A 19,646-nucleotide genomic window follows, 5' to 3' on the forward strand; every position below is an offset into this window, starting at 1 on the left:
CCAAACAGCACCTAAAGGAGCCTCAAAACTTTTGGAACAAAATTAAGCTTTATAGTCGCCATTATAAACTCTTTGACGCAGATGTAAACAAAGCCAGAGTTCCATCTTGGGTTCTGTCAGACCTATCCGGCAGGGAAACTCACAAACGGAAACCGTAGCTTTCCGTTAACATTACCTTTGGTAACTCTTCCGTTGCGAATGGTTTGTTTGTCTCTGTTCCGTAAGGTTTTTGTTTTTTTTATGGCGGAATCCATAGTGTAGTAGACTGCGCTATTGATTCCGTAAAAAAACGCAAACCTTACAGAACAAAGACAAACGGAACCATTAGGAACGGAAGCATTCCCATTGAAATCAATGGTAATTCTAACTGAAAGCTATGGTTTCCGTTCGTGGGTTTCCCTGCTGGAAAGGTCTGACGGAACCCCGACGCAGATGTGAACGAAGGCTAAAACTGGCATAAGATACTCCAGTCTTTGTAAATGTGTCAAAAAAAAATTTCTGTGCAAAATATGCTATGAGTAGGTAAATAAATGTGCTGTGAAGGTGGCTGTCTGGTGTTTTTTTTTTTTTTTTTGGGGGGGGGGGGGGGGGGGGGTGAGCTATAGCGCCACAGGGAATTTTATTAAAAGTTGATGGCAGGATGAATGCAGCATCAGCCAGGAGGCTCCACATGGTGTGCACTTGGCCTCATGTTTTGAGTGGCCGTCACTGGCTCAATAATAATGATAAGGTTGGAAGGCTGGTTGTGTAGCATCAACAGCATGTTTGAGTTCACCCCACTCAAAGAACGTACAGGATCTGGAGGCTTTTTGCCAAGGGGAATGGGCAGTTTTACCAGATGAGAAAATAAAGGGCCGCATTGACAACTATCATAAAATAATGCAAATGGTCCTTGATGCAAAAGGAGAATATTAAAAGGTAACTAAACATTCAACGAACTTGTGACATGTCAGAAGTCTTGATTGGTGGGGGACCGAGACACCTGCCAATCTCTAAAATGAAGCGGCAGAAGCGCTCGTGTGAGCGCTGAGCCGCTTAGTTTCTATTTGGCTTTTTACACAAAGCTGTCATAGCGGAGTACGGGCTCATAGACTTTCTATTGAGCCCGTACACCTCTACATCGATTTCCGGAAAAAGCCATACAGAAACTGAGCGCTCACTATTGGTGGGGGTCTCAGTCCTTGGACCCCACCAATCAAAACTTCTGACATGTCGATATGACGTGTCAGAAGTTTGTTGAACGTTTAGTTACACTTTAAGTTCTCAACTTTGGCTATGGTTTGTTGAATGACATGCTATTCCGTGATGCATAATAGTTTAATTTGAAACATTGAAAAGAACTGACATGTTTTGTCTTTTAACTCATGTTTTCTTTAAAAAAAAAATGGGATGTGCCTTAAAATTTCTGCCTGGGGTATATGAGTACAACATTATGCTTCCACTTATAGAACATTTCTCTATGACTGGGTTCACACTTGATTTTTTTTTTGTAGAATGTTATGATCATGAAGAATTTTATTCATTTTCTTGGCCACATACTAAGTCTTCATCAGTCCAGTCATGAGTATTTTTCCTATCATTAGGGGGGAAAACCCAAAACCTTATGGAAACTGATGTCAGTGGCATCAGTTGCAGAGTATGTGTAAACCCAGCCTTAAAAATTTGTACCATGAAGCAGTTGACCTGTGCTTTGACTTTGAAAGCGCCTCAGCTGTGTGTGTGTGTGTGTGTGTGTGTGTGTGTGTGTGTGTGTGTGTGTGTGTGTGTGTGTGTGTGTGTCTATGTCTATCCCTCTGTGCCACCTTACCCTCTTTAAGTTTTACTTCCTGAATGTGATCAAACTTATACCACCCCTCTGTTTTCCAGCTCCACCTTTTAGTAAGTTTGGTTTTTTTCATACCTCTTCTCTGTAATAAGTCGTTTTTTTTTTTGTTTTTAGACACTGAACTCTTGATCGCTCCAAAACTTCGTCAAACCATTCAATGGAAGCTTGACCTACTTGACTAAGACCCAAAATTTCTGTATTACAGATTGGCAGCGTTTCAGATCGAATTAAAAATATTCTGTATGCGTAGTACATTGGACATCCTCTCGTATTTCAGAACATAGTACTGGAGAGGCAATAAGCCCAAAGTTTATGCAGTATTCACATTTCTTGCAGTGTCTGAGGTATATGTTGTGAAATACTCCTAGCATTACGCCTCTGCCGTAAGCCTCCATTGTATGTTGGGATATCGGTCCTACCGCTGCCAAAAGAACACTCTTTTGGTATCTGTTGGGTGAATGGGGCCCTATGGACAAGTTCAGCATATGCACTGAGAGCTTTCCCGGCCCGTATGACGAACACTGAAAAAGGGCCTTAGGCATGTTATTTATATATGTGTTTATATGTATTAGATTAAAATACATTTTTGAAAACAGAGGTTTCCTTTTTTTTTCTGATTGCTCTTTATGTTCTTTATACACTTTTCTCTTAAAAATGGCTTCCTATCTCACTTTAGTTTCCCTAAACCCTAGGATGTTTTAATTCCTTTCTGTTGTGAATGTAGTAAATAAATGACATTAGATGCATATAATAAGTGTGTACTTATTTTATAAAAAGTGTGTGCGCTTTTGGGTCTATTGCATTATTGTGATCAATTTACTCTGGTGAGATATCATCCTACATACTGTATATACCAATGATCATACGCTCAGCAATAAGAAAATTGAGGAATGCCATAAGCAGGAGACACATTCTTTAATCTTTGTATTCTACAACATTCTGAAAAATTCTTTCATAGTGTTCCCCTTTTACTGCTCAGAAGCATTCTCTATAGATGATGGAAGGACCGCATTCATCATATTCTCTTTTGTACAGCCATAGTGGTTGGAAAGAGTTCAGGGATGCCAATATAGAGCTGCCCCTCCAGACAGAAAATAGCCTTTCAGGCCAAGCTAAAACACAAGGTTTCGGGTGGCCTGGCAACTCGTTTAATTCCTTCTGAAAGCGCTCTGGGAATCCTTCAAGCATAGTTGTGCCTCCACATAGTAAAATATTGTTGAGCACACTTTCCTTAAAACTAGCATCACAACTATTAATGCAAGCCATGGCCATGGCTTGAAGACCTGGTTGGGTAGAACCTATTAAGGATGGCTGGAAGAGTGCTTCAGGGCATATGAACCTCTCCTTTCCTATAGTGATTAGCTGTCCATCTGGAAGCTTATACTCTGCTAGGTACTTGTTTTGTGGCAAACACACCTCACTATTAAAGTCCAAGGAAGCATAGCAAGATTTGTTTTTTAGGTCTTCTATTATGGCTAGTTGCTCTTCTTGAAACTTGTGTCCAGCTCCATTTAAAATCTGAGTTAGGTACTTTGTAATGTCGGCTCCTGCATAGTCTACTCTGCCTGTTATATTAGACAGAATCTTTCCTTCAATTATAGGGACCACATAAGACACGCCATGGCCACATTCAACAACAAGGCCGGATGTCTTGCCATAGGAGTACATAGATAGTCTTGACTGATGAGCTATATAGAAAGCAGGGATGTTGAAGGTCTCAAACACCATCTCTGCATATTTCTCTCTGTTGGTTATTGGGCTGAGTGGCGGATCAGACAACTGGACGGCATGCTCCTCGGGTAGAATCTTCATTTCCTTAACAAAAAGGTATTCTAGTATAGCTTCAATGCAATCCCATTCCACAATGATACCATGTCTTAGGGGATTTACAAGCTGTTGGGAGATGGAAGAAATATCCCTCTCTTTGCCAATGAAGTATTCCTTTCGGTTGTCTTCTGTTTTAGAAGTCTCTATGCTTGGTTTTCCTACTGTAGATGATACCACAAATGAAGGCTTTGGTTCCCCTACATATCCAATTTTGCAGGTACTGGTTCCTATATCAATTATCACTGCCCTTGTCTTTTTCACGTCTTTTGATCTTACGATGCTTTGTACCTCTGTGCTTGCACTATTAACTAGAAGAGCTTTCTTAGCAGGACCTGGCAGAACAGTAGATATCGGCCAAAACATCTCATCTAAGATGGCTTCAGATGTCATGATCGTCCATACCGCCTCACTGCTTTGATCCACTGAACAACAATAATACATAGGTAGCTTGTTATTGCTCCTACCATGATGTCACGGAACAGTTTCATACAATATGTCACAAGTCAGTTAGTGCATCACAAAGGGATAATATACCAATGACACAACCTTTGGACACCAATATAGCCTTGGTTTGTTTTTTAAATATTTATTGGTAACAAGTAATTTACTACTACAAGTTAAGTACTGCGATTTACTGCAAAACCACAGCATTTTGCTATTACACATGCAGATGGTTTTGGCAAAAAAAAAAACCCATGAGTGAATTCAAAAACGTAGTTGCTGTCCTTTTATACTCTCTCCCTTTATGACCCACACCTGGTTTTGTCTTTAAAAAACTATATGTCTCTGAGCACCCTTAAGTTAAACTTAAAGGGTAACTAAAACTTTCAGAAAACTTGTGACGTGTCCGTTTTGATTGGTGGGGTCTGAGCACTGAGCCCCCTACCGATCTCTAAAATGAAGCAGCAAAAGCAGCTTTCTTTTTTTTTTTTTGGAAAGCCAAGGTAACAGTCTATGGGCTCAGACATTCTATTGAGTCCATACACAATTTTCTCGGCTCTCCGAAAAAAAAAGCAGATCAGAAACTCACCCGAGCACTTCTGCCGCTTAGTTTTTGCGATCTGTGGCGGTCTCTAACCCCCCCCCCCCTCCACCCCAAAGATCAAAACTTATGACACGTCACAAGTTTTCTGAAAGTTTAGTTACCCATTAGGCCCCATGCACACGAACGTGCTTTTGTGACCGCAATTCCCCCGAAAATCCACAGGAGAATTGCGGGCCCATTCATTTCTATGGGCCCATGCACACGACCGTGGTTTCCACGGTCCGTGCTTGGCCCAGGAGCCTGGACCGCAGAAGGAACGGACATGTCTTATCACGGCCGTGTTCTGCGGTCCAGGCTCATAGAAAATAATGGACGCGGCCATGTGCTCGGCAGTTCGCGGGTGACTCCGCAGCCGGCCGACCCGAAAATCATGGCCGTGCACATGGCGACAGTCGTGTGCATGAGATCTTAATTTGCGCCTACTACAGTAATCAAGCTTGAAGGCATAGATTCACAACCTCTTCCAACTATTTGCTCTGGTGGGGATTCAGACATGACTATTTTCAGCACAGAACGGAGTAGAAAAAACAAAACATTATTGAATATACATGATGTTATAAATAAGGCTAGGTCTACCTGGCGACTTATAATATAGTCTTACTATTAACTGTCCATCACAATGCATGTAAAAAATAAGGAACTAAATTGAAGCCAGTATTATTCTAAACAACTCCTTACCTGGCTAAGAACCTGCAGTAGTGATATATACAATTGACATGTATTTTGTAAATGGTGAGCAAGTTTTTTAAATCCAGAAGTCTGTTTGAGCCAGGGAAGATATGCATCTATTGATATTGTAGTCTAAAATCCAGGTCCCAGCACTGGTTGCTGGTATTTTTTTTAAGCCCTGTATCAGGGCCAGTGTTTCTTCAAATGTTCCTTTAACTGAGGAATAGTGGCTTGCTGTATTTTGCACACGTTACACTGGAGGGAAGACTTCAGAAGTTCAGAGGCTCCATCTTTCACTGTCACTTTTCCATTTAATTTTATCATATCCATAACCACTGAAGGAAGAAGAATGGGAACTTTTATTTTTATATATATTTTCATAGAAGAAGTTTAAAAGCGAAGCAACTTCAGTGCAGGATATTAGAATGCGGTTCAGATAGCAATATCTTTCATAAAAACTCTTATATTGGCATACATTACCCAAGTACCATGTGGTGCTGAAAGCCAGATAGAAATGGAGATCGCAGACTCAATTAAAATGTTAAAGAAGACCTCCAGTGGAAACACAACTTTCTATATCTGCATTCCCCCCCCCCCCCCACTGTATATCACGCTCTACACTTTTTACATATACTGTTCTTACTTATTGAACTGCTGCCTTGTCTGTGCTTTAAAAAAAAAGTCTTATATTTCCTCAGCTTTCTCTTCCTCTCTGATTTGCTATCAATCCAATGATGCTTCAGCACAGTATCACATAATCAGCTAAAGACCATACCATTTCTGCATGCTGGGGGACACTGATTATCATTCTCTCTATATTCTCCTAAATAAGCTGAGAAATAAGTATACAGACACTGGGGCTGCCCTATAGTCTTCTACATTATACCTGTGTGACAGGAACCTGTCTAAAGTATCAGTAGTAGCTGATAGAAGTTTCTGGTGCCGGTGGATGAGATTTGTTCAAGTCTCATTCACTTTGCTGCTCCTGTAAGTGCTGTGAATTTTCCACACAGAATTCCGTTGTGGAAACATTTTTGCCGGGAGTGCGTCTTCAATTGTATGTGCTCATGCACCTAATAGATTTCCATAGGTGCTGTATTACAGATCCATACATGTGTTAACCCCTCATGAAGCAAAAGCAAGACTACTAGCACAAAGATTTTTAAACAAACTAGAACGGTAATTAGACAGTAATAGTAAGCTTAAAGGGGTTTTCCCATCAGTGACATTTATGGCATATCTACAGGATATGCCATGTCAGATAGATGTAGAACCGCACCTATTTCTAGAACGGGGTCCCTTAATCACGGTCTAGCTCTCTGTGCTGCGGCTGACTCGTGTGATTCCCGACCATGAAGAAAACAGCGTAGCTCGCTGAGCTACGCTGTTTCCGTAAGTCCCATAGAACTGAATGGTAGTTACGATGATCGGTTCTGTAATTTTTTTTCTTCACAAGATCGGTCATCTGTTTTTTGCATTTTATTTTAGTGAGTTCCATGGGAGTTGATAGGAAAAAAACAAAAACAAACTGATGGCAAAATCACATCTTGTAAAAAAAACAACCTTAGAACAAAACTAATTTTTCAATTCTTACCTTCAGATTCTAAAAAATAATCAGTTGTGAATGAGTTCCAGTGTTTCTTGTTTTTAAGGCAAGGAGAATCAAAATCTTGACTGATGATATGCAAATGAATATGGCTGTAAAATAAATTTATTAATGTAGTGAGGGAAAAATAGCATGAAGTTCGATATTGTATCAGTTTATTTTCGCTTAAGATCAGTTAATATCACTGGAGAAAGTTGAGTCCTCCGGAAATAAAGCACTCATATCATTTGTAATGCTGGAAGTGGCACTGGCTGATAAAAGGGGGTCCTGAAACTGGATTAGGCATGAAACACATTAAAAGGTTATGTACTGAAGATTACTCTGGTAGCCTTCTTGTTTTTATTACCAGGGTATGACTCCATTACAAATAAATTATTAGTGGTAAAGGAAACAATGTTGGACAGTGATAAAACCATATTAGGGCCTGTTCACTTCCGTTCCGGGGTTCCGTCGGGTGAACCCCGCAACGGAAAGTGAAACTGACCGCACATCTTCTGTTTCAGTCACCATTGATCTCAATGGTGACGGAAACATCGCTAATGGTTTCCGTTGGTCACCATTCCGGCTAGTTTCCGGTTTTCCGACTGAATCAATAGCGTAGTCGACTACGCTATTGATTCCGTCAGAAAACCGGAAACCAGCCGGAATGGTGACGAACGGAAACCATTAGCGATGTTTCCGTCACCATTGAGATCAATGGTGACTGAAACAGAAGATGTGCGGTCAGTTTCACTTTCCGTTGCGGGGTTCACCCGACGGAACCCCGGAACGGAAATGAACGGTGATGTGAACAGGCCCTTAGGAAAATAAGAGTCTGTGACCTATTAACCCCTTAACGCTCCAGGACATACTATTATGTCATGGTAAGTGCATCGTTCGCGCTCCATGACATAATAGTATGTCATGGAGTAAACACGGCGCCGTTCGCGCGGGGCGCGTTCATGAGCTGTGATACCTGCTGTTTCCGACAGCAGACTATCACTGCTCAATGTGCCGGGACCGATCGCGGAGCTCCCCCGCCGATTAACCCCTCAGAAGCCGCGTTCAATAGCGATCGCGGCTTCTTAGGGGTTAATCCGCCATCGCCGGCCTGCTACACGATAGTGGCCGGCGATGGTGACTATGGCAACCGGACACCAAACAATGGCGTCCGGCTATGCCATAGACGGAAGCCTAGTGGGTCCTGACAACGTCAGGACCCACTATGCTTGCTGTCAGTGAGTAGCTGACAGTTCTAATACACTGCACTACGCATGTAGTGCAGTGTATTAGAATAGCGATCAGGGCCTCCTGCCCTCAAGTCCTCTAGTGGGACAAAGTAATAAAGTAAAAAAAAAGTTAAAAAAAGTTGTGTAAAAATAAGAAAATAAAAGTTTTAAAAGTATTAAAAGTAAAAATCCCCCTTTTTACTTTATCAGTCATTTATTATTAATAAAAATATATAAACAAACAAATAAACTATACATAATTGGTATCGCCGCGTCCGTAACGGCCTGAACTACAAAACTATTTTGTTATTTATCCCGCACGGTGAACGCCGTAAAAAAAAATAATAATAAACCGAACCACAATAACAATTGTTTGGTCACTTCACCTCCCAAAAAATGGAATAAAAAGAGATCAAAAAGTCGCATGTACTGAAAAATGGTACTGATCGAAACTACAGTTCGTTACGCAAAAAATAAGTCCTCGCACGGCTTTATTGATTGAAAAATAAAAACGTTATGGCTCTTAGAATAAGGTAACACAAAAAGTAAATGATTGTTTACAAAACTTATTTTATTGTGCAAACGCCATAAGACATAAAAAAAAACTATAAACATATGGTATCGCCGTAATCGTATCGCCCCGCAGAATAAAGTGAATGTGTCATTTATAGCGCACGGTGAACGCTGTAAAAAAAATAGAATAAAAAAACAATAGTAGAATTGCTGTTTTTTAGTCACCACGCCACCTAAAAATAGAATAAAAACTGATCTAAAAGCCGCATGCACTCCAAGAAAACGACAATGGATTCCTCAAGGGGTCTAGTTTCCAAATTGGGGTCACTTTTGGGGGGTTTCCAATGTTTTGGCGCCACAAGACCTCTTTAAACCGGACATGGTGCCTAATAAAAAAGAGGCCTCAAAATCCACTAGGTCCTCCTTTGCTTCGGAGGCCGGTGCTTCAGTCCATTACCGCACTAGGGCCACATGTGGGATATTTCTCTAAACTGCAGAATCTGGGCAATACGTATTAAGTTGCGTTTCTCTGATAAATCCTTTTGTGTTATCAAAAAAATGGTATAAAGAGGATTTTCTGACAAAAAAAAAAAGTTAATTTCACCTCTGCTTTGCTCTAAATTTCTGTGAAACACCTAAAGGGTTCATAAACTTTCTAAATGCTGTTGTGAATACTTTGAGGGGTCTAGTTTCTAAAATGGGGTGTTTGATAGGGGTTTCTAATATATGGGCCCCTCAAAGCAACTTCAGAACTGAACTGGAACCTAAAAAAATAAATAAATGAGGCAATACTTCGCTTCTCACATTATACTGATAATGAGCCGTGCCCACCCCGAGATGACCCCAGTTTTGACCGTTTGTATAAACGGAGACCCCTATTAGACCGTTCCAGTGCCCGGTTTTCCCAAGAATACACCCCCGAGAAGTGTATTTCTATTGAGGAGTCCCTGGTACATTTTAAAGGGAGGGTTCAATTCCGCGAGTACCTGCCTGGTAAGAGGGCAAGGTATGGCGTGAAGATGTATAAGCTGCGAGAGTGCATCAGGGTATACCTACAGGTTTAGGATATATGAAGGAAAGGCCACCCCCAAACCAGACTGCATCCTGGACTACAATAGGTACATGGGAGGGGTGGACTTGTCAAATCAAGTCCTGAAGCCCTACAGCGCCATGCGGTGTGGTATAAGAAGCTGGCCGGGCACATCATACAGATGGCTTTGTACAATGCGTACGTGCTACGTCGATGTGCAGGCCAGACGGGAACTTTCCTGGAATTTCAAGATCTAATCTTTAGGGACCAGGAAGGGGGGGCACCCAGTACTTCTGGAAGCGAGGCCACACGCATCGTACCAGGGCAACACTTTCCAGGAGAAGTTCCCCAAACCGGTGGAAATAGAAAGAGTCAAAAGAGGTGCAGAGTCTGCTATAAGAGCGGGATAAGGAAGAACACAATATACCAATGTGACACGTGTCCCGAAAAACCAGGGCTCTGTATAAAAGATTGTTTTAAAATGTATCATACATCCCTTGTTTTTTAATTTACCCTGATGCACTCCGCACAGCTTACCCCCCTCATCTTTCCCTTCTGAACCCTGCCGTATGCCCAGGCAGCTGATAACAGCCACATGTAGGGTATTGCCATACCCAGGAGAACCCACATTACAGTTTAAGGGGTGTATATCTCCGGTGGCGCATGCTGGGCACACTATATCGGACACTGACATGCCATATATATATATATAAAATTGCAAATCTCACTCTGCACCATCTGCTGCGCATTATCTTTTACACAATACCTGTGGGGTCAAAATGCTCACTACACCTCTAGATGAATGTCTTAAGGGGTGTAGTTTTTAAAATGGGGTCACTTCTCGGGGGTTTCAACTCTACTGGTACCTCAGGGGCTTCTGCATACATGACTTAGCACCAGAAAAGCTCCAGTAGGCCAAATGGTGGTCCTTTCCTTCTGAGCCCTTCCATGGGCCCAAACGGCAGTTTATCACCACAAATGGGGTATTGCCGCACTAAGGACAAATCGGGCAACAAAATGGGGTATGTTGTTCCTTGTGAAAATAAGAAATTTTGATCAAAAATTACATCTTATTGGAAAAAATATCATTTTTTTCATTTCACAGCCCAATTCAAATAGGTGCTGTGAAAAAACTTTGCGGTCAAAATGATAACAAAAACCATAAATGAATTCCTTGAGGGGTGTAGTTTCCAAAATGGGGTCACTTCTGGTGGGTTTCCATTGTTTTGATACCTCAACACCTCTTCAAACCTGGCATGCTGCCTAAAATATATTCTAATAAAAAAGAGGCCTCAAAATGCACTAGGTGCTTCTTTGCTTCTGGGGCTTGTGTTTTAGTCCACGAGCGCAGTAGGGCCACACGTGGGACATTTCTAAAAACTGCAGAATCTGGACAATAAATATTTAGTAGTATTTCTCTGGTAAAACCTTCTCTGTTACAGAAAAATTTTGAAAAAAATTGAAATTCAACAGAAAAAATTAAAATTTGCAAATTTCATTTCCACTTTGCTTTAATTCCTGTGAAATGCCTGAAGGGTTAAAAAACTTTCTATATACTGTTTTGAATACTTTGAGGGGTCTAGTTTTTAAAATGGGGTGTTTGATGGTGGTTTCTAATACATAGGCCCCTCAAAGCCACTTCAGAACTGAACTGGTACCTTCAAAAAAAGGCTTTTGAAATTTTCTTAAGAATACGAGAAATTACTGTTTATGTTCTAAGCCTTGTAACGTCCAAGAAAAATAAAATAATGTTCAAAAAACGATGCCAATCTAAAGTAGACATATGGGAAATGTGAACTAGTAACTATTTTGGGTGGTATAACCGTCTGTTTTTCAAGCAGATGCATTTAAATTCTGAAAAATGCTATTTTTTGTAAATTTTCTCTAAATTTTGCAATTTTTCACAAATAAAGACTGAATATATCGACCAAATTTTACCACGAACATGAAGCCCAAAGTGTCACGAGAAAACAATCTCAGAATCGCTTGGATAGGTTTAAGCATTCCGACGTTATTACCACATAAAGTGAAATATGTCAGATTTGAAAAATGGGCTCTGAGCCTTAAGGCCCAAACTAGGCTGCGTCCTTAAGGGGTTAAACACCTCTTTGCCTACTATCCTATCAGACTTGTTCGTGTTATCAATCCATCTCCCCCAAATTTGTTTCCGGACACCCATTTGCCATCTATGTTACGTCCGTTAGGCTATGTGCACCTTTACAGACACTTTTATAATTCCCCGAATGCATCTAAAATAAAAACATGAAAAAAACTTTGCAAATGGTCTTCTTGATTAGAAGAGAAAGCATGCTTTAAAGGGAGTGCCCACCAAGTACTGAACCTGTAGGTCTACAAGAAGTTACCGTATGTCAGAGAAAAAGGGTTTTAAAAATAAAAACTGGAATACAATAACAGCATAGTGCAACTTGAACCGCTCAAGGTACATAGATACATGCCAAACTAATTTGTCCATAATGCAAGGTGCAGATACGCATTAATGAGTGTTTGCATAAAAGATAATTTTTTTGTATTCACCGTATAATATCTCTCTTGTAGAGTTCATTTGGGAACACAGGAAGCATGGAGGCTGACACTAGGAAAGAAAAAGGAGGTCCCTCCTATGCAGGCTATACCCAGCCTACAGCCACTGAGGTGATCAGTTTGTGCCCCAGGAGTAGAAGCAAAAAGGAACAGATTTCAGAAAAACACCCAGAACTACTGCCAAACAGGCAACCTAAACCTCAGAAAAAAGGGGAGGGAGCGGTGTCTCCCCAATTAACTCTACAAGAGAGAGAGTTTTAATTGCAAGTACAAAAAAAAACTTCCCATTCGTATCATTGGGGGACACAAAAACTGCATTAGGACATCCAATGGTTCCCGAGGTTGGGAAAAAAAAAAAAAATAATAATAAATTGAGCAGACAACTTGCGACTAAGGCTAGCATTTCCAGATGCAGACATGTGCACCTTGTAAAGTCTGGAGAAGGTGTGTATGGAAGACCATGTAGCAGCCTTGCAAACCTGCTTCCAAAGCATGATGACACTGTCCAGGAAGCATATCTAACCGTTTTGCATGATGTGCTTCACAAATGACTGAGCAGATCCAATAAGCTATGGTTGCATTAAAGGCCGGCCACCCCTTCAGTGGACAGTCCAGTAGGTAGACGAGAGAAAGATAGCGTTGGATAGCCCGCACTATGTCCAATATATGAAGGGGCCACTCCCTCCAGTGAAGGAGGGCAACACAATCTCCTCGTTGAGGTGAAAGGCAGAGATGACCATCGGGAGATAATAAGGAACTGAACACAGAACCACCTTGTCTTGGTGGAGAATCAAGAGCGGAAAGTGAGAGGAAATAAGCAAGTATAGGAGTACGAAAAGTATGGCTGGGCAATTAATCGGGAAAAAAAAAACACCGAAACCGAAATTCAGCGCAATTAAAAAATAAAAAAATCTCATTTTTAGAATTTCGGTTTTATCAATTATTGTTTTCCTGGTTTAAATTGTATCTGCTTCCTCAGGAGGCAGATACAGTTGAATCCAATGGTAGATCAGCGGGCCGTAAGTTCCCTGCTCTACTATTCACTGTTTCGCCGGACACGAGGCAGTGATGTCATCGCACCTGTCTGCACTATGTTGCACAGACCAGAGGAGCAGAGGGATCTCCTCCACTTGTTGGAACGGGTTAGGGGCGTATGTATATTATTTTTATCAGACACTATTGGGGCTGTGTGGAGGGCAGCTATGGGGGGGCATTATATGGTGTGGAGGCCAGCTATGGAGGGCATTATATGGTGTGGAGGCCAGCTATGGAGGGCATTATACGGTGTGGAGGGCAGCTATGGGGCGATATACTGTGTGGGGGCAGTGTCAGGGGGTATATTATATACACAGCAGGCTCAGGGATAAATATTAATTCAATGGCGTAGCATGCAAATAGGGGGCATTGTAGGGCTGGGTGATTATGACCGAAATCAAAATCACGATTAATTAGACATGTAACCTCGATTACGATTAATAAATTATTATTTAGGCCACACCCCTTTTGCATGCCACACCATTGAATTAATATTTATCCCCTGAGCCTGTTGTATACTACTGTATATAATATACCCAGACACTGCCCCCAAACAGTATATTGACCCCATAGTGCTCCCCACACAGTATAATGCCCCTATAACTTCCTTCATAGCTGTCCCCACACAGCCCCAATAGTGCCTAATAAAAATAATATTATACGTGAGGGCCGGTATCAGCACCCGGAGAACCCGGGCCCACTGCCCTTCGGGGTCCCCGTTTGGCAGCCGGGTGCCGACGCTGCATGGCTCCTCCAGGAGTGGAATCCCCAGCCAGAGTGTTGCCGACGGGATTCTGCTTCTGGACAGAGCCCCCTTCGCTATGGCAGAGCAGGGAGGTAGCTCCCTACTCTGCCGTTTACTAGGCTACATACTCCCAGGCAGAGTACTAGGGGACTCTGCCTCTGAGCAAGCCCCTGACCACTGTCCATAAATGGACAGTGATGTCAGAGGATTCACCAGAGTTCCGTAGCAGAGCCTATACTAGTGCTCTGCTCTGGGACTCCGGCTCTGGGGTTTCCCCTGACATCACTGGCCATATATGGACATTGCCTCTGGGCAAGCCCCTGCCAGAGTCCCGGAGCAGATCCCCTTCTAGCACTCTGCCTGGGAGTATGTAGCCTAGTAAATGGCAGAGTAGAGAGCTATCTAGCATACCTAGCTAATAGGTGGGACTTTGGCTCTGGGATTGCATCTGACATCCCTATCCATATATGGACAGTGATGTCAGGGGCTTTCCCAGATCTGGAGTCTCGGAGCAGAGCCTATACTAGCGATCTACTCTGGGACTCCGACTCTGGGGTTGCCTCTGACATCACTGTGCATATATGGACAGTGATGCCATGAGGAGAGAAGGAGTCCCAGGCAGAGCGCTAGAAGTGGCTCTGCTCCGGTACTCAGTCTCTGGGGAAGCCCTTGACATCACTGTCTATATATGGACAATGACGTCAGGGGCTCCTCCTAAAGCGGAATCCCCAGCCAGAGAGTCGGCAATGCTATGGGAGCCCCAAAGGCACGACCAGGGAGGGGGTGGGCTGTGTGGCACTATCTACAGTGGGCACTAAATTTATCGGTGAAAAACTGACAGGCAAGTTAAAGTGTATGTTCACAAATGCCAGAAGTCTAGCAAGCAAAATGGGGGAGCTGGAGGCCTTGATACTGGAAGAAAATATAGATATAGTTGGTGTTGCTGAAACATGGCTGGACTCTTCACATGACTGGGCTGTAAATCTACAGGGTTTTACACTTTTTCGTAAAGACAGGACAAATAGGAAAGGTGGTGGTGTATGTCTGTATGTGAGAAGTGATATGAAGGCGAGTGTGAAAGAGACAATAGTGGGTGAAGACTGTGAGGAGGTTGAAACCTTGTGGGTGGAACTAGAAAGGGAGGTAAACACTGAAAAAATTACTTTTGGTGTAATCTATAGACCCCCCAATATAACTGAGGAGATGGAAGGTCAGATATATAAACAGATGGAGCGGGCTGCACAGGCGGGTACTGTAGTGATAATGGGAGATTTTAATTTCCGGGATATTAATTGGTGTCATGGTTCGGCTTCAACTGCAAAGGGGAGACATTTCCTCAACCTGTTGCAGGAAAATTTTATGGGCCAGTTTGTGGAAGACCCGACTAGAGGTGAAGCTCTGTTGGATCTGGTCATTTCTAATAATGCAGATCTTGTTGGGAATGTCAATGTTCGTGAAAACCTCGGTAACAGTGATCATAATATAGTTACATTTTACCTATACCGTAAAAAACAAACGCAGGCTGGGAGGGCAAAAACATTTCATTTTAAGAAAGCCAATTTCCCCAGGATGAGGGCTGCAATTTAGGATATAGACTGGGAAGAACTAATGTCAAATAATGGGACAAATGATAAATTGGAGATTTTCACATCTACTTTGAGTTATTATAGTGCAAAATTTATTCCTACAGGTAATAAGTATAAACGACTCAAATTAAACCCCACATGGCTTACACCTTCTGTGAAAGGGGCAATACATGACAAAAAAAGGGCATTTAAAAAATACAAATCTGAGGGTACAGCTGTAGCCTTTGTAAAATATAAAGAGCTTAATAAAATCTGTAAAAATGTAATAAAATTAGCAAAAATACAAAATGAAAGGCAGGTGGCCAAGGATAGTAAAACAAATCCTAAAAAATTCTTCAAGCATATAAATGCAAAAAAGCCAAGGTCTGAACATGTAGGACCCCTAGATAATGGTAATGGGGAGTTGATCACAGGGGATCAAGAGAAGGCAGAGTTACTAAATGGGTTCTTTAGCTCTGTATATACAACAGAAGAAAGAGCAGCTGATGTAGCCGGTGCCAGTGCTGTTAATATATCAGTTGATATACTGAATTGGATGAATGTAGAGATGGTCCAAGCTAAATTAAATAAAATAAATGTGCACAAGGCTCCGGGACCAGATGGGTTACACCCTAGAATTCTTAAAGAGCTTAGTTCAGTTATTTCTGTCCCCCTTTTCATAATATTCAGAGAATCTCTAGTGACTGGTATAGTGCCAAGGGACTGGCGCAGGGCAAATGTGGTGCCTATTTTCAAAAAGGGCTCTAGGTCTTCCCCGGGTAATTATAGACCAGTAAGCTTAACATCCATCGTGGGGAAAATGTTTGAGGGGCTATTGAGGGACTATATACAGGATTATGTGACAATAAATAGCATTATAAGTGACAGCCAGCACGGTTTTACTAAGGACAGAAGTTGTCAAACTAACCTAATCTGTTTTTATGAAGAGGTGAGCAGAAGTCTAGACAGAGGGGCCGCTGTGGATTTAGTGTTTTTGGACTTTGCAAAGGCATTTGACACTGTCCCCCATAGACGCCTAATGGGTAAATTAAGGACTATAGGTTTAGAAAATATAGTTTGTAATTGGATTGAGAATTGGCTCAAGGACCGTATCCAGAGGGTTGTGGTCAATGATTCCTTCTCTGAATGGTCCCCGGTTATAAGTGGTGTACCCCAGGGTTCAGTGCTGGGACCACTATTATTCAACTTATTTATTAATGATATAGAGGAAGGGATTAATAGCACTATTTCTATTTTTGCAGATGACACCAAGCTATGTAATATAGTTCAGACTATGGAAGATGTTCATGAATTACAGGCAGATTTAAACAAACTAAGTGTTTGGGCGTCCACTTGGCAAATGAAGTTTAATGTAGATAAATGTAAAGTTATGCATCTTGGTACCAACAACCTGCATGCATCATATGTCCTAGGGGGCGCTACACTGGCGGATTCACTTGTTGAGAAGGATCTGGGTGTACTTGTAAATCATAAACTCAATAACAGCATGCAGTGTCAATCAGCTGCTTCAAAGGCCAGCAGGATATTGTCGTGTATTAAAAGAGGCATGGACTCGCGGGACAGGGATGTAATAATGCCACTTTACAAAGCATTAGTGAGGCCTCATCTAGAATATGCAGTTCAGTTCTGGGCTCCAGTTCATAGAAAGGATGCCCTGGAGTTGGAAAAAATACAAAGAAGAGCAACGAAGCTAATAAGGGGCATGGAGAATTTAAGTTATGAGGAAAGATTGAAAGAATTAAACCTATTTAGCCTTGAAAAAAGAAGACTAAGGGGGGACATGATTAACTTATATAAATATATTAATGGCACATACAAAAAATATGGTGAAATCCTGTTCCTTGTAAAACCCCCTCAAAAAACAAGGGGGCACTCCCTCCGTCTGGAGAAAAAAAGGTTCAAGCTGCAGAGGCGACAAGGCTTCTTTACAGTGAGAACTGTGAATTTATGGAATAGCCTACCGCAGGAGCTGGTCACAGCAGGGACAGTAGATGGCTTTAAAAAAGGGTTAGATAATTTCCTAGAACAAAAAAATATTAGCTCCTATGTGTAGAAATTTTTCCTTCCCTTTTCCCTTCCCTTGGTTGAACTTGATGGACATGTGTCTTTTTTCAGCCGTACTAACTATGTAACTATGTAACTATGTAACTATGTAACTGGGGACCTAACTTCTATATGGGAGCACAATGTGACTTTTCTACCATTTTACTGCCGCTGTAATTACCCCCGCAAAGGGGCCCACTAAGTCCGTGTCGCCCAAGGGCCCACAAACCTGGAGCGGGCCCTGTTAGACGTACTTACCTAACCCCGTTCCAACAACGAGTAGAGAAGATCAGTCTGGTCCTCTGGTCTCTGCAGCTCGGTGCAGACAGGCATACGGACATTACTGCCTTGCATCCGGCGATACATAGAGCAGTGTGCCGTAAGTTACCTGCTCTACCATTGGATTCAACTGTATCTGCGTCCTGAAGATGCAGATACAGTTTCAAGCGGGAAAAATAATTGAAAAAAACGAAATACGCAAGAGAAAGTCGATTAACTGCTCTGAATCTCAGGGGTTTTTCGATTAATTGCCCAGCGCTAGGGCATGCAAAAAGGGGTGTGGTCTAAATAATCATTCATTAATCATAAATCGAGGTTACAGGTTCAATTAATCGTTATTTTGATTTAGGCCATAATGGCCCAGCCCTAATGGAAAGGTGAACAGTGTCCATGGAGTCACTAGAGCATCCATAGCGACAGCCAGAGGGTCACGAGTCCTTGTGACTAATTGTCGTACTTTGTCTGTATCCGAACCGTGTGCGCCTCTAGTAGGTGTTGCTAGAGAGCAAGTGAGAGAGAGAAAGATTGCTCTGAGCTCCAAGATGTTGAAAGGCAATCGGGCTTCCTGTCTGTTTCATTGGCCTTGTACCATGTGATGGAGAAAACCTCCCCCAGTCCAGGACACTGGCACCTATGGTCAGAACTTGGACATGTGTCTTTATTTCAACCGTACTAACAATAACTATGTAACCAACAAATGTACCAGGAGGAAAGAGTCAAGCCACTATGGCAGACTGGGGAACAGCTCCGGGCAGAGCCGATCCATAGACCTAGAAGGGACTTGACCCAGCTGGACAAGATAGCCATCTGCAAAGGTCTGGAGGGAAATTGGGCAAACTGAATTGTTTTGATCCATTCTGCCTAGGACACGAATGCAGAATCTGCACTAGAGAGGGGACGGTTGAGGGAAAGTCCAAGACCCCCCTCTAACCTGGAGAAGGGCTATGACGGACATCTTGATCTTTTTGAACACGCGGGGAGTTGTGGCCAATCCGAAAGGATAGACAAACTGAAAATGAGCAGAGCGGAGCGCAAACTGAAAGAACGGCGTCCTGTATATCCACTGAAGAAACTCTTTTGGTTCCATCGAGGCGATCTCCATCGTGTATCTGGTCGACATAACGTCGCTGACCTAGTTGTCCTCCCCCCAAGGGAGAGCCACACGTCCTGGAGGAAAGGAAGCCTTCTTCCCACCTGAATGGTGTACTCAGATGGAAGCAACGCTTTAGGTGGTTGTGTACTTATGTATCGCAGGCTTGGTCGAGGTACGACCAGGTTGAGTGCAGGAAGGGGCCAGGCTGGAAGGAAAGTCTCTTCATAAGGTAGTTGAAAAATTGACAAAAGGGCACCGACTTTCAGTCCAGGCCCGAACGTCTGACTCTGGACTGCAGAGGAAAATAACTCTTACCGCCAGTGGCCCTAAGATAACTGACCAATCTACTGCCAAACCGATGCGTTTCGGTAAAGGGAAAACCAGCAATGGACATTTAGAAGATGCATCTGTGCTCCAGATCTTCAACCAGATAAACCTGCAGATGGCCATGATATTACTGACAGAGTGAGAGGAGCACCAAGTTGACTACAAAGATGCAGAACAAAGATATTTGCTAGTTTTGGCGATCTGGCTAGCGAGGTACTCTATCTTGTCTGCTAGAGTTCCGATCAGGATCTCACGCTTGAGCTGCTTGGCCCAC

General features: G+C 42.4%; 3 protein-coding genes across 5 annotated transcripts in view; 1 reads left to right on the plus strand and 2 right to left on the minus strand.

Annotated features, from left to right (window-relative positions):
* Positions 1-2,418, plus strand: part of ELP1 (elongator acetyltransferase complex subunit 1) — a 96,540-nt gene extending 94,122 nt beyond the window's left edge. The window contains exon 37 of the mRNA XM_075862789.1: positions 1,940-2,418. Within this exon, the coding sequence (XP_075718904.1) occupies positions 1,940-2,007 (68 nt within the window). The 3' untranslated portion in view covers positions 2,008-2,418. The remainder of the gene's footprint in view (positions 1-1,939) is intronic.
* Positions 2,419-2,725: 307 nt separating this feature from the next.
* On the minus strand, positions 2,726-4,196 carry ACTL7A (actin like 7A). The gene has a single exon (XM_075862802.1). It carries the CDS (start codon positions 4,091-4,093, stop codon positions 2,801-2,803), a length of 1,293 nt encoding a protein of 430 aa, XP_075718917.1. The 5' UTR covers positions 4,094-4,196; the 3' UTR covers positions 2,726-2,800.
* A 17-nt stretch (positions 4,197-4,213) lies between these two features.
* APTX (aprataxin) overlaps positions 4,214-19,646 on the minus strand; it is a 63,970-nt gene continuing 48,537 nt past the window's right edge. For 2 of the 3 annotated variants that reach the window (XM_075862844.1, XM_075862852.1), the window contains 2 exons: positions 6,961-7,064; positions 4,214-5,701 (listed from right to left, as the gene is read on the minus strand). In XM_075862844.1, the coding sequence (XP_075718959.1) occupies positions 5,550-5,701; positions 6,961-7,064 (256 nt within the window). In that variant the 3' untranslated portion in view covers positions 4,214-5,549. The remainder of the gene's footprint in view (positions 5,702-6,960; positions 7,065-19,646) is intronic. The other variant, XM_075862860.1, reaches the window with a different exon arrangement.

The sequence above is a fragment of the Rhinoderma darwinii genome, chromosome 1 (genome assembly GCF_050947455.1).
Source record: "Rhinoderma darwinii isolate aRhiDar2 chromosome 1, aRhiDar2.hap1, whole genome shotgun sequence".
Lineage (NCBI taxonomy): Eukaryota > Metazoa > Chordata > Amphibia > Anura > Rhinodermatidae > Rhinoderma > Rhinoderma darwinii.

Bases quoted from the DNA above. Each gene is read 5' to 3' on its own strand.
- ACTL7A (XM_075862802.1), bottom strand. From the start codon at position 4,093: ATGTATTATTGTTGTTCAGTGGATCAAAGCAGTGAGGCGGTATGGACG.